Source organism: Lucilia sericata, unplaced genomic scaffold, assembly GCF_015586225.1.
Source record: "Lucilia sericata isolate MDLA Ls3-8-SP2 unplaced genomic scaffold, ASM1558622v1 Contig000036F_arrow, whole genome shotgun sequence".
NCBI classification, from domain to species: Eukaryota; Metazoa; Arthropoda; class Insecta; order Diptera; family Calliphoridae; genus Lucilia; species Lucilia sericata.
Window position 1 is genome coordinate 97,584 of NW_023994074.1, and position 11,385 is coordinate 108,968.

The following is an 11,385-nucleotide window of genomic DNA, read 5'->3' on the forward strand; positions in this document are numbered from 1 at the left end:
ACTTTATTTAAAAAAAAATATAAAAAAAACATGCTCCAGGTGAGGCTCGAACTCACAACCCCGGCATTGCTCACAAGTTACTGATTATAAGTACCGTGCGCTAACCAATTGCGCCACTGGAGCTGTGACAACGTCGTTGACAAATTGCTTACATTAACACATGCTTTCTCTCAATAGTTCTGAGAGAAGTTTTTTCCTCATACACTGAGAGAAAAAACTTTTATTTATTTATCTAAAAGTATAATCATGCTTAATTTTATTAAATTAAAACTTGTTTAATCGCACATAAACAGACATGCCAAACTAAAATCTCATATCGAATAAAGAATAAAATCACTTTTTTCATGTGATTTAGGAAGTAAACTGATAAAAATTGTATTTTAGTTCATTTTTTACACCCCATATATCTTTTAAAACAGAAAACATGGGAATAAAATTTTTATTTCATTAGTAACTCGAAAAAAATAAAATACACATTTAGTACTTTTTGGATATTTGGACGTATAAGGGATGAAAATAGTACCTATATTTTGTACTTTTTCCATAAAACATATTAAATAGTAGTATTTTTTCTTCAACATTTCTTTTTATACAACTGTGTGTCTAAGAACAATAAAAAAGAAGAAAATAAAAAAAAAAAAAACAGAAAACAGTGAAAAAATGACGTTGAATACGTAAATAAAGAAATTTTTGCAGTGATTTTTGTTAAAATTTCAGATTAAATTAATTAAAAATAATGTTAGTGGATTGCTTAAAAAGTGTAGTTATACAAATATGAGTTGGTTTGATACAAAAAGTTTTGCCAGTTTGGCAAAGACAGCTTTGAAAGAAGCCCAGAAGAAAATCGACAAAGTGCTTGACATACAAGAAGATGAATTGGATGGTAGTATTTCTGCAGGTTTAGTAGGGGAAAATGCTCTAGATGGTAGTATAGCTGGAACTATAACGACGGAAGTAACAGGTAATGTAAAAAGATTTCCCGGAGCCGCTAATCGTTCGGAAAGTGCCGATGATGCAAAACCTAGTGATACGGAACAAAGCGCTATGCAAGTTTCTGCGTCATCACCAGATTTGTCAGCCGAAACATTTCTGAAAGAAATAGAGCAAAAGGAAATGATAACTACACCACCAAAAGTAGGCGAAGTTACTAAAGAGATAGAAGCTTTAGCAGCCACTGCCTCCGGTTTAGAAAAAGCTACTGTCGTAGCAGTGGATATGCCGGACAACAAGAGACCTTCGGTGGCTTCCACCTTGGAATCCGTAGATGTCTTATCACCTCCTCAAATATCACCCTGCTCGGATGAAACTACTGATATTTCTGAATCGGTGGAATTAATAACCGCCACCAGTGACATGATGACCTCAGAATCCGAGCGTGTATTGCCAGCCACGGCTACATCCGATAGTATTGTTATAATTGGTAGATCAAGTGATGCAGGTTTGGAAAATGAAATTAATGTGCTGGAAATGGAAAATACCAACCTAGATGATTCTGGAAATTTCGATACAAAAACTTTGGTGGAAAGTATGGAAGGTAAAAATCATATTTTGCCCTTTAGATAGAAGAAAAACAATTACAAATATTACTTTGTTTTCAGACACCACCCAAAGAACCTTTACGGTTATGGACAGCAGTACTGCTAGTAATAAACTTTTACAATCCATGGAAATGGTGCCATATGAACTTCAAACTATAGATTCTGACTCGACGCAAAGCTTTGAAGATGTACAACTGCATTCGCCCGCAAGTGGAGTTAATGCCACAAACTCTCAGCTTATAAAGAAAATTTCACGTAGTAGTAAAAGTGACACCTCACCGCCTAATTCCAATGATGAAATGGAAACAGCCACTTCATCGGATATTGAAATCATTTCTAATCCTAATGGTGATGCATCAAGTACGGCTAGCACTACCACACGTACCAGTCCTTTAAAAGATGACAAGAAAACCGAGAATACAAACATTTCCTTACCACCCATGGCTGCCAATAATTCATTATTAACCAGTCGCAAAGGACATTGCCGTGAACCTTCGGAAATATCCATACTTTCGATGGATTCACAATCTGAAGATGAAATAGAGAAACTTTTAAAACGTATCTCGGAATTAAATAGCATAGTGGAGGCAAGAGAATTGCGTCTACTGCAGTCTGAAAGACAAAATGCCGAATTACAAGATCGTAATAATGAGCTACAGGCTTTGGTTAACAGCAACAATTTGCAATCTTCCGAAGAATATACGAAACGTGTGTCGTCACTTGAAAAGAAATTCCAAAACTGTATACGAGAACGTGATACATTGCGAACGAAAGTAAAAGATTTAGAAGCGAAAATACCTAAAAGTGATTTAAACGACGCCCTAACAGAAAGTCAAAATATGGTCTTGGAACTAAGGCAAGAGGGTGAAAAACTGGCCAAGGAAATCCTACAACAATCAAATATTATTAAAAAGCTAAGAGCTAAAGAGAAAACTTCCGACAACCAATTGAAATCCTTTAAAGATCAATTGTCTTTAACACACGAAGAGGTGGAACGTTTGAAAAAGACACTCTCGGCTAAAGAAGAAGTCGAGAGAACACAAATAGAAGCCGTCCATAAAATGACCTCGGAAAATCAAAGACTAAACTCTGATAACTCCCAATTGCGCAGTAAACTAGACGACACCCAACAGAAACTGAATACGCTACAAAGAAGTTTCGATGCTGTTAAAACCGAACTACAACAGCGTTCCAAGCAACATTCCGATCTCTCGCGCACTGCCGAGAATGTGCAAGCAGCTGAAAAGGAAAAGGCTTTAGCTAAGGCAGAAAATCAAGAGTTGCAAAAACAATTGCTGGAGTTGAGGGAAAAAATTAAATCAACTGAACAGCAAGCCATGAAAAGGGACCAACAATTAAGAGAGGAAAACCGCCAACTCATGGCTCGTCTTGAAGCGGCTGAATTGCGTGCTGAATCCTCTACACAGGAAATTAGTCAAACTACCATACCGTTAATGCGTCATTTGGAATCGTTGCAGCAGACACTTAATCAGCGTACAACCAATTGGAATAAGGAAGAGAAATTACTTTTGGAAAAGTTAGATGCGGCACAAACTCGCCTCAAATCATTGGAAACTATTGAAGACTCTACAAATGCCAAGATAGAGTTATTGAAATCGAGATGTCAAGAATTGGAGGAAAAGCTTTCCCACGCCGTTATGGAGGAGGAAAAGACAAAAATCTCATTGCAGTTGGAGTTAAGACAAAAGGAAACAGAGTATAATAGGTATGTAAGATGACAAAACACATTTCACTGAAAGTCTAAATTTCAATTTTCACTGAAAAAATCGTGTTTTCACGAAAAAATCGAATTTTCACTGAAAACTCTGGTTTTTACTGAAAAATATAAATTTGAAATCGACATTTCACCCATTTTTACCAAAAAATAAAAATTTTGTGTAAAAAATCTAAATTTTTCTATCACTATCACAGACAAATTTCCGAAATAAATCAAGAATTGGAATTAAGTCAAGTAAAAATAAAGTCCCTAGAAGATTCTCAACTAACCTTAAAAGATAAACTGAAAGAAGCCGAAAGAAAAACCATGGCAGCTGAAGAAAGTCTACATAGGGAACAATCGTCACATTCTTTGGCGGAATTACAACATTCACCCTCGGAAAACCCACAGAGACCACATTCTCCTGCAGTAAGTGCAGGAGTTAACTCTTTAGAAGATGGTATGGGGGGCAGTATAGATTGGCATCAGGTAAATTTTGTTTATAAACTATATAGAAACATTATTTCTAACGATATACCAATATAAATAGGATGATTTAGATTGCATCTCTAATTCTGGCCGACCTTCAGGCATACAAGGTTTTGGGGTACATTATTTATCGCAAAACACCTCAAACTTTGAATATTTACAATCCATGTTGAAGCAAAGGGATGGTGAAGTGGCTCAAACTCAATGGGAGTTATCGCGTTTACAGGCCGAACGTAATATGCTGCAGGAAGAGTTATCACAACTTGTCATGGAAATGGAAAATGTGAGATTGTTTAGTATACTTTTATTTCACCATTTGTGATTATAATTATATTTTATTCCCTAGCTTAAAGAGAAATTACAATCATTGGAATTATTAGAAATCAATTACAATGATCTGCAGACACGTTACGATGCCCTCTTACAAATGTATGGCGAAAAAGTGGAACGTTGTGAAGAATTGGAATTAGATTTGAAAGAGTGCAAAGAAGCCTATAAAGTTCAAATACAAGAACTTTTAGGCAAATTAAAAACATGATGCAATTTATTAGTTTTTACGGTCTATTATCTTCAAATGTGATGATACTTTTTTATTTCTCTTTTCATTTTAATGTTTATTTAGAGGTCTTGTAAAAAAGCTAAGAAATATTTAAAAAATATGCAACTATTATAGAAAACAAAAATATACCCCTCTTACTCCCCCTTATCCCAACTTTATTATTATACATAAATGTATTTGTATTGTTATTATGTTATGTATTTTACTAGTTTAGTTAAATAATAAAATAATTATTGCAAATAAAACTTGAAATTAAAAAATAAATTAAAGTTTTAACTTATAAAATATTTTTTATATTTTTTACGATTTTATTATTTTTTTACTACAAATTATTTTAAAAACATTGAAATAAAACAAAATACTAATTGCGTTTTTTTTTTTTAGAAATAACTTAAAAAGGAATGCTTAAGTTATCTTAAATTAAGATCTACACCACTCCAGTGGGTCGTGCTGTTGTTGGCTGCGCACTTGGCTTCGTCATAATATCCATGGCATTTTTAAATAGTTGTGTTTTCACAAAGTCCGTAGCAGCGGAATTTAAATCTTTATTAGCTCCGAAATTACATTTTACATAACCATATAGATTGGCTCCATTTAAAGCTAAGGCAATCATAACTAACAACAACCATCGGAATTTTAAGCCAAATAAAGCTACAATGAAAAATAAACCCCAAAACACTGGACATAATATTAATCCAAGCCAGAAAATGCGAGCTTCATGATTATTAACTTTTCCCTGAAAAGGAGAAAAAATATACATATAAGTTAAATATTTCTTTACAGAAATGAAAAACATTGAAGGGCTTTATTTAAAAACATCCACAGAATATAGAAATTTAACATTTAACCGTAACATCGATTTTTATTGATGAATAATAAAAAAGGAAATTTAACGTAATTTTCACTCAAAAATAACATTTTAAGTAAAAAAATCTGTGAAAATTCAAAATTTCATCGAAAAATTACATTTTTATAAAAAAAAATTATTTCTGAGTTTGGCCATTCATTTGGCGATCTCGAAAATAATTCGATGAATTTTGGTATACGCACCATTTTTGGCAACCCGATTGAGTTTATGTGCCAAAAATCAATGCCTCCATATAAAGCATCTTTGAAATTATTTATTTATTATCAAAATCATAAAAAACTCGCTTAAATATGGGCAACTGAAAGCTTTTTAAACAAAAATCATCCCTACGCTCATAAATCCTCCAAAAAAAAGTTCAATTTTCTCTCCCACATGCCTTACCTTTTTGGCTTCGTATACCCAATGTGAAACACCTTCATCGTCTACATAATTCCACCAACGTAGACCAACCAATAAACGACCGGTTATATTTTTAACTGTCCAAAAATCGGCCGATAAAAATAATACAACAAATACAAAACTGGTTATAAACGAATCACTAAACCAGCCGCAAAACATATAAATCAGAATGGCAGCACCCCGGAAGAATAAATGGAAGAAGGTGACATAGGGATGTCTGCAAAAATAGAAAATAAAACAATTACTTATAATACAAATAATAATAACCATAACAAATTAACATTTACTTACGTGTATTTCTTAGCAACAGCATTTGGATCTTGCATTTCATCTTCCTCGCCAAAAGGTATTGTATCGTCATCAAGTAGTGGAACCTTAAGACGTGGAAAGTGTATAAAAACAACAAAAAAATATTGTTTACATTTAATACTTTAGATAAGAGTAGAGGGGGTTTTACTATATATTTTTCTATATGAGACACCACAAAATCTTTAAGACACAATTTTTTATTTATTTTACCCATTTTTTTGTCTGCCACCAAAGCAACAATTTACATTTACACAACCAAAATACAGAGAGAATAGAAAATTGTATTGAAAATTCCTTACATTTCTTACCGTGGCCGAAGTCATTATTTTTGTTTTTTTAAAGCTATTCTATTAGAAATTTTAATAATGTATATTATTTTTTTATTATTATTAAATTCTATTCTAGTATGACACTAGTTAAAATGTTAAAAAATGTAGTAACTAATAGACACAGTTGTAAAAATTAGTACTCTAAGGGCCAATCTTTAGATAAACGATTAAATTAAAATTAATCCTGAAATGTTGTTTTTGAGCACTCAGTTAATTTTGTTTGCTAGTTTAAGAGCTCAGTGGAGTTGGTTTAAACTTGAGAAAGAAATGCAAAAGTGTAACCAACTGATGCCAAAAAATTAATAAATTTTTTATAAAAGTAAACATTAAAATGTTTTATTTATTGATTACTATAGGTTATGTAGACTTTAAAATACAATTTTTTGTTTTTAATTTAAGTTTTCGTTAATTTTCGTAATACACTTACAATTGTCTTCTTCTTTTTTATAAAACATGCATTGTTTTGATAGCAAACAGTAACGTTTTCTGTTGTGTTGTGCGAAGTTTAAATTTGTACTAAAACACATCAAAGGGGATTAACATTTATTTTTAGATTAACTAATCTGTTTATTAATTGGCATTTAATTGCCAACTCAAAAACCCGTTCTATAACACTAAAAATTACGAAAGTTAAAAAAAATTTAAAAATTTAAAAAGTTAAAAAACATTGCCTATATTCAAACATCTGGTTACTCTACAGCAAGAAGAATTGATAATAAACTGATGACACAACTATAACAAAGAGTTTTGTTGTTGTAAGTTAAACTGTCAAAATTAGTGTGTTGTTTTAATTTTTATTGTATTTTTACGATAATAAACACAAAAGAATCTGACAGTTTAAAACACACAAACAAGAGAAGAAGTGAAACAATCGGCTATAAATTCTATTTTCTGCGCTGCATAAATAAATAAAATATTTTATTTACACATTTTTTTGAAAAACACAAAATAAATGTTGAAACATGTCTGATGAATATGCTTGTGTATCAAAAAGTAAATTAAAACTTAAAAATGATGGTGGTATCAAAAAGAAAAAGAAGAAAAGTAAAGACAAAGATAAGGACAAGGAACGTGAGGCATTACAGCAAACATTGCAGCAACAACAGAGTGGTGGTTCCAAAGCGAAACCAGAACGCCAGTTAACCAAAGCTGAATTGGCTTTCAAACAGCAGCAGGAAAAAATGGTAAGTTTTTATACAGACAAATAAATAAATTTATTTATCAATATTCTCATTATTTACTGTGAAGCGCAACAAACGTATAATGGATAAGGCCTCCACCACACATAAAGAACGGGTAGAAAAGTTTAATGAACATTTGGATTCTTTAACCGAACACTTTGATATACCTAAAGTGTCCTGGACGAAATAAAAAGTCTTTATTATCCTATAATTTATCTAGAATTTTATTATTTAAGTTTTTTTTTATTTCACCTAAATTTAATTTTTAAAAATATTCACACAATTTAAAACAAATGTATTTAATCAAAGTTTTAAAATAATAAATAACAAAGGGACAAAACTTTGCAAACATCTGGATGGTTAATCAAGAAATCGATTTGAAAAACTCCAATTCTTCGGTAAATAGATTTTTTCTTCCAAATCGATTTCTAGGGTAACCGCCTTGTTATATCTTTGGTATTGTCGTTCTAAACTTTTTTCAGGATTTTATAAACGACTTCTATTAAAGGGAATTTTTTGCCCTCCACACAAATTCCTTTGAAATCATCGGTATTCAAAGAAAACATCATTGCTCCTCCCAGACCATGCATTTTTATATACTTAGCCTTACAGGCTAAGCTTGTAGCTTGATCGAAGGCAATCCACTCGGTTGCACTACTGGCATAACAGGAACAGGCATCCTTGTCGTACTCCAAAGAACTTAAAATGTTATGCTGTAAAAACCAACATATTTCACCAGATGAAACAAAACCTTGATTTCCGGTATGGCCATAACCAGAAGCCGGCGCACCAATGGCAGTATTAAAAGGGTTGATCAAACTGTAGAGGAAAAAAATGTTTTAATACATTTTTAGATTTAAAAGGTAGAACTTACGTAAAGGAATGGCCATAAGTTGGCAAACCTACTATTAATTTTTTACGTTCCAAACCATTTTTAAGCCACCAGTTGACCGAATAGTTAATATTTAAAGTAGCAAGTATGGAATGTTCATTACTGCGCGCATACAAAGGTGCATTTAAACCTGAAAATAGAGATTTAGATTTGTTAATTATTAGAGGGATTGTTTCGATTTCAACATACCCGTAAACGGAGTTCCCTTTGTATAAAAATGATAATCATACGACATTAAATTGACATGATCCGCATATTTATTAATTTCCGCCACATCGTATGCGAATAGAGCGATTCCCTCCGGAGCGGCCACAGCCACAGATAGCAAATATGCTCGCTTCTCTCTCACATATTCTTGACGTATTTCATAGAGTAATTGACTGAAATGCATACGTTCTCGATTATAAGCACTGGGAAATTCCCAATCCAAATCACAACCATCTAATTTATAATTTCTTAATACTTCCTTTAATGATTGTATAAATACTTTACGACTCTGATGATTTTTTACCATATCGGAAAAACCATCACTTGATGAGCCACCACCTCCAATGCACAAGAGAAACTTTAAGTGGGGAAATTGCGTTTTCAGTCGTGGCATATCATTAGCTAAAGTGTGATTTAACCTTTGACTGATTACTATGGAGGAATTGTTTATAAATGCCATACCCACATTAATGTGGGTACATAAAGTCCCATTGACTTGAGTTAAATTTAAGTCCTCATACTGCGTATTATCATTGCTATAAGTATAATAGCAAACGACTAGAGTTTCATTGGGCAAGGGGGCAAAAATGCTGCTAGCTTCCAATGAGGAATTGTCATCCTGTTCAGAATGTAAATATTTAATACGGAATGTAGAATTTTTAACCAAACGAAAATCGTGGGATTCTTGGGTTTGATTTTGATACGCTAAACTATACATAGTAGCACGATCAATCCATTCGGGTGGTATACCTTGAAAAAACATGTTATTAACCACAAATTCAAATTGGTAAACATACATATACTACATACTTTGCTTGAACTGTGGATACCTTAGGATTACCGTATAATATGGTCCATATATGTGCTGCCATATCCGATACACCAAGGCCGTGGAGCACATACATAAACTCACCAATAACGCTATGCGCCATCCTATATGCTTGTAACTAAACAAATTTACATATTTTCTTTTAATTGTACTTAAAATATTGGTATATATTATAGAATTGCTAATAATAATTCTTACCGTACTCCATTTGTTTCATCTATTAATTCATAATTAGCCATTTATCATATTATATTTTTGTACTGATAGTAAGATTTGTTCTTTGTTTTTTATTATTATTTACTGTTTTTAATAGGTAATTCTATTTTTAATTGATTCTTTTGTTGTGAACAAATGTAATTATTCCGATGGAGTTGATTCGTCAATGTTATTTCTCATAAATGAAAAAAAAAAACAAAAATTTTGGGAGACTATTGTTGCGAAAGCTGATTAAAAGGAAAGTACGATAAAATAAACAAAGGTTTTTTTGTGTTGCCAGATTTTTTGCAATAATTACAGGGTTTGAGAATTGTATTAGCTTTTATCAAGGCTGACAACCGTTACCGCTAAAATACCTCAACTACCGTTATCGCTAAACATCGTTAACCAATTAAAACTAAATAACGTTATCGCTTCAATACCTTTATTTAATAATTTAAGAAATAAATTTCTTATTATTTACAAAGTTGTTATTCACTCACTTTTTTAAACGGTCCACTATTTTCTATAGCTCCAATACAAAATTAGTACAAATAAAATACGTCCATACATTTTTCTGTCTGATTAATATTGGTTTCGAATTACTTGTGGATGTACATAAAATTTACGGAAAACCATTATTTTTTAACGTGTACCGTCAATTTAATCCTGCATTTTTAGGGAAAGAGCAACTCTAGAGTTTTCTAATGGGATATAAAATATTGTTGTAAGATGTTCAGTTATTGTTTGCTTACCACCCATCACGAAATGTTTCCTCTCCATTTTCACCACAGCAGTTAGACGAAGTTGGATACTAAGATTAGTTATTTGCAGATGTATAGGAACCTCAACTAACCAACATTATGGTGAATTCTTTCACAGTTTAACTCTTTATAATGGATATAGTATGCACATTAGGGTGGTCCTAAAATGGAAGTTCATTCTAAGATACCATTTCTGGAATTTGTATTAAACCGAGGAGAAAAATGTTGAGAAACTATATCTTAAGAATGAACACTAAGAAATAAATACCTTTACAAAATCTAGAAAACAAATTTAATTCCAAATAAAACTTCTTTGTCTTTTTTATTTTATTTTAAGAAATCTTGTGCTATTCTTTATTTTTGAGACATTAATATTATGAACATAAAAAATACATTGAAAATTACAAATTGAAAACTATTATGCTGTTATTTCTTTAGAATATATTTGAATATCTATTGATTTAATTGAAAATATTAAATATTTCAATATAATCTATAGATCTATTGCATTTGCCGCTTGTTTTATTTTCTTTTCATATGTTGTGTCTGTTGTTAGTGATGTTTTTATTGTTGTTATATGTAGTACTCCTTATGGTGTTAGTTGCAATTAAAGTTGTTTTAATGATCCTTTCCATTGAAAAAAATTATTCAAAATGGACAGACAGTTATATATAAGTAATAATATAATATTCCAACGAAGCTGACCAGCAGCTGCGTTATTGTTTTATTATATTTATTTTAGGTATATTACGATTTTTGTATAATAAAAAGAGATCTACAAATAATAACCTAGCTTTAATTTGTATTATTAATTTTGTTTGAGAGCAAAGCAATTTTTGTTGTTTTTTTTTTTTAATTATCAATGATTTTCGATTTATTTTTGCAAAATTTAATTAAAAATTTCTTTTAATACTTTATTCAGTTTTGTATTTTTTGTTTGTTTATAATTGTGTATGTTTTATTGTTGTAATGTTACATGTTGATATTGTTTTGTGTAAGCATTTAATTTTAATCATTATGATTAAATATATTAAGATTACTTTATTAGTGTTTTTTTTTGTTTGTTTACAATTATATTTGGTTTTTATATTCAATATTTATATGTTTAT

The 11,385-nt window shown here is 31.2% G+C and overlaps 4 protein-coding genes and 1 non-coding gene across 6 annotated transcripts; 2 read left to right on the forward strand and 3 right to left on the reverse strand.

The window, feature by feature from the left end:
• Nucleotides 1–31: 31 nt before the first annotated feature.
• Nucleotides 32–123, reverse strand: Trnai-uau. The gene is given in 2 exon segments: nucleotides 32–67; nucleotides 86–123. It is a non-coding gene; the product is annotated as a tRNA-Ile (tRNA).
• A 453-nt stretch (nucleotides 124–576) lies between these two features.
• LOC119612758 (TATA element modulatory factor) lies at nucleotides 577–4,558 on the forward strand. Its single transcript, XM_037968620.1, has 5 exons — nucleotides 577–1,534; nucleotides 1,599–3,264; nucleotides 3,471–3,744; nucleotides 3,806–4,027; nucleotides 4,091–4,558. Exons 1-5 carry the CDS (start codon nucleotides 775–777, stop codon nucleotides 4,280–4,282), a joined length of 3,114 nt encoding a protein of 1,037 aa, XP_037824548.1. The 5' UTR covers nucleotides 577–774; the 3' UTR covers nucleotides 4,283–4,558.
• Nucleotides 4,559–4,573: 15 nt separating this feature from the next.
• LOC119612769 (uncharacterized Golgi apparatus membrane protein-like protein CG5021) lies at nucleotides 4,574–6,345 on the reverse strand. 2 transcript variants are annotated; one of them, XM_037968639.1, is made up of 4 exons: nucleotides 6,188–6,345; nucleotides 5,862–5,944; nucleotides 5,553–5,787; nucleotides 4,574–5,039 (listed from the first exon to the last, which is right to left on the reverse strand). In XM_037968639.1, the coding sequence occupies exons 1-4, from the start codon at nucleotides 6,200–6,202 to the stop codon at nucleotides 4,731–4,733; spliced, it is 642 nt and encodes a 213-aa protein (XP_037824567.1). In that variant the 5' UTR covers nucleotides 6,203–6,345; the 3' UTR covers nucleotides 4,574–4,730. The 2 variants fall into 2 exon arrangements, with proteins under 2 accessions (XP_037824567.1, XP_037824561.1); XM_037968633.1 differs by having other exon boundaries at nucleotides 6,179–6,345.
• Nucleotides 6,346–7,010: 665 nt separating this feature from the next.
• LOC119612958 (protein FAM32A) lies at nucleotides 7,011–7,723 on the forward strand. Its single transcript, XM_037968858.1, has 2 exons — nucleotides 7,011–7,392; nucleotides 7,457–7,723. Exons 1-2 carry the CDS (start codon nucleotides 7,171–7,173, stop codon nucleotides 7,577–7,579), a joined length of 345 nt encoding a protein of 114 aa, XP_037824786.1. The 5' UTR covers nucleotides 7,011–7,170; the 3' UTR covers nucleotides 7,580–7,723.
• On the reverse strand, nucleotides 7,596–9,758 carry LOC119612948 (chitinase-3-like protein 1). Its single transcript, XM_037968846.1, has 5 exons — nucleotides 9,516–9,758; nucleotides 9,299–9,435; nucleotides 8,471–9,238; nucleotides 8,264–8,411; nucleotides 7,596–8,208 (listed from the first exon to the last, which is right to left on the reverse strand). Exons 1-5 carry the CDS (start codon nucleotides 9,554–9,556, stop codon nucleotides 7,857–7,859), a joined length of 1,446 nt encoding a protein of 481 aa, XP_037824774.1. The 5' UTR covers nucleotides 9,557–9,758; the 3' UTR covers nucleotides 7,596–7,856.
• Between the last annotated feature and the right edge of the window lie 1,627 nt (nucleotides 9,759–11,385).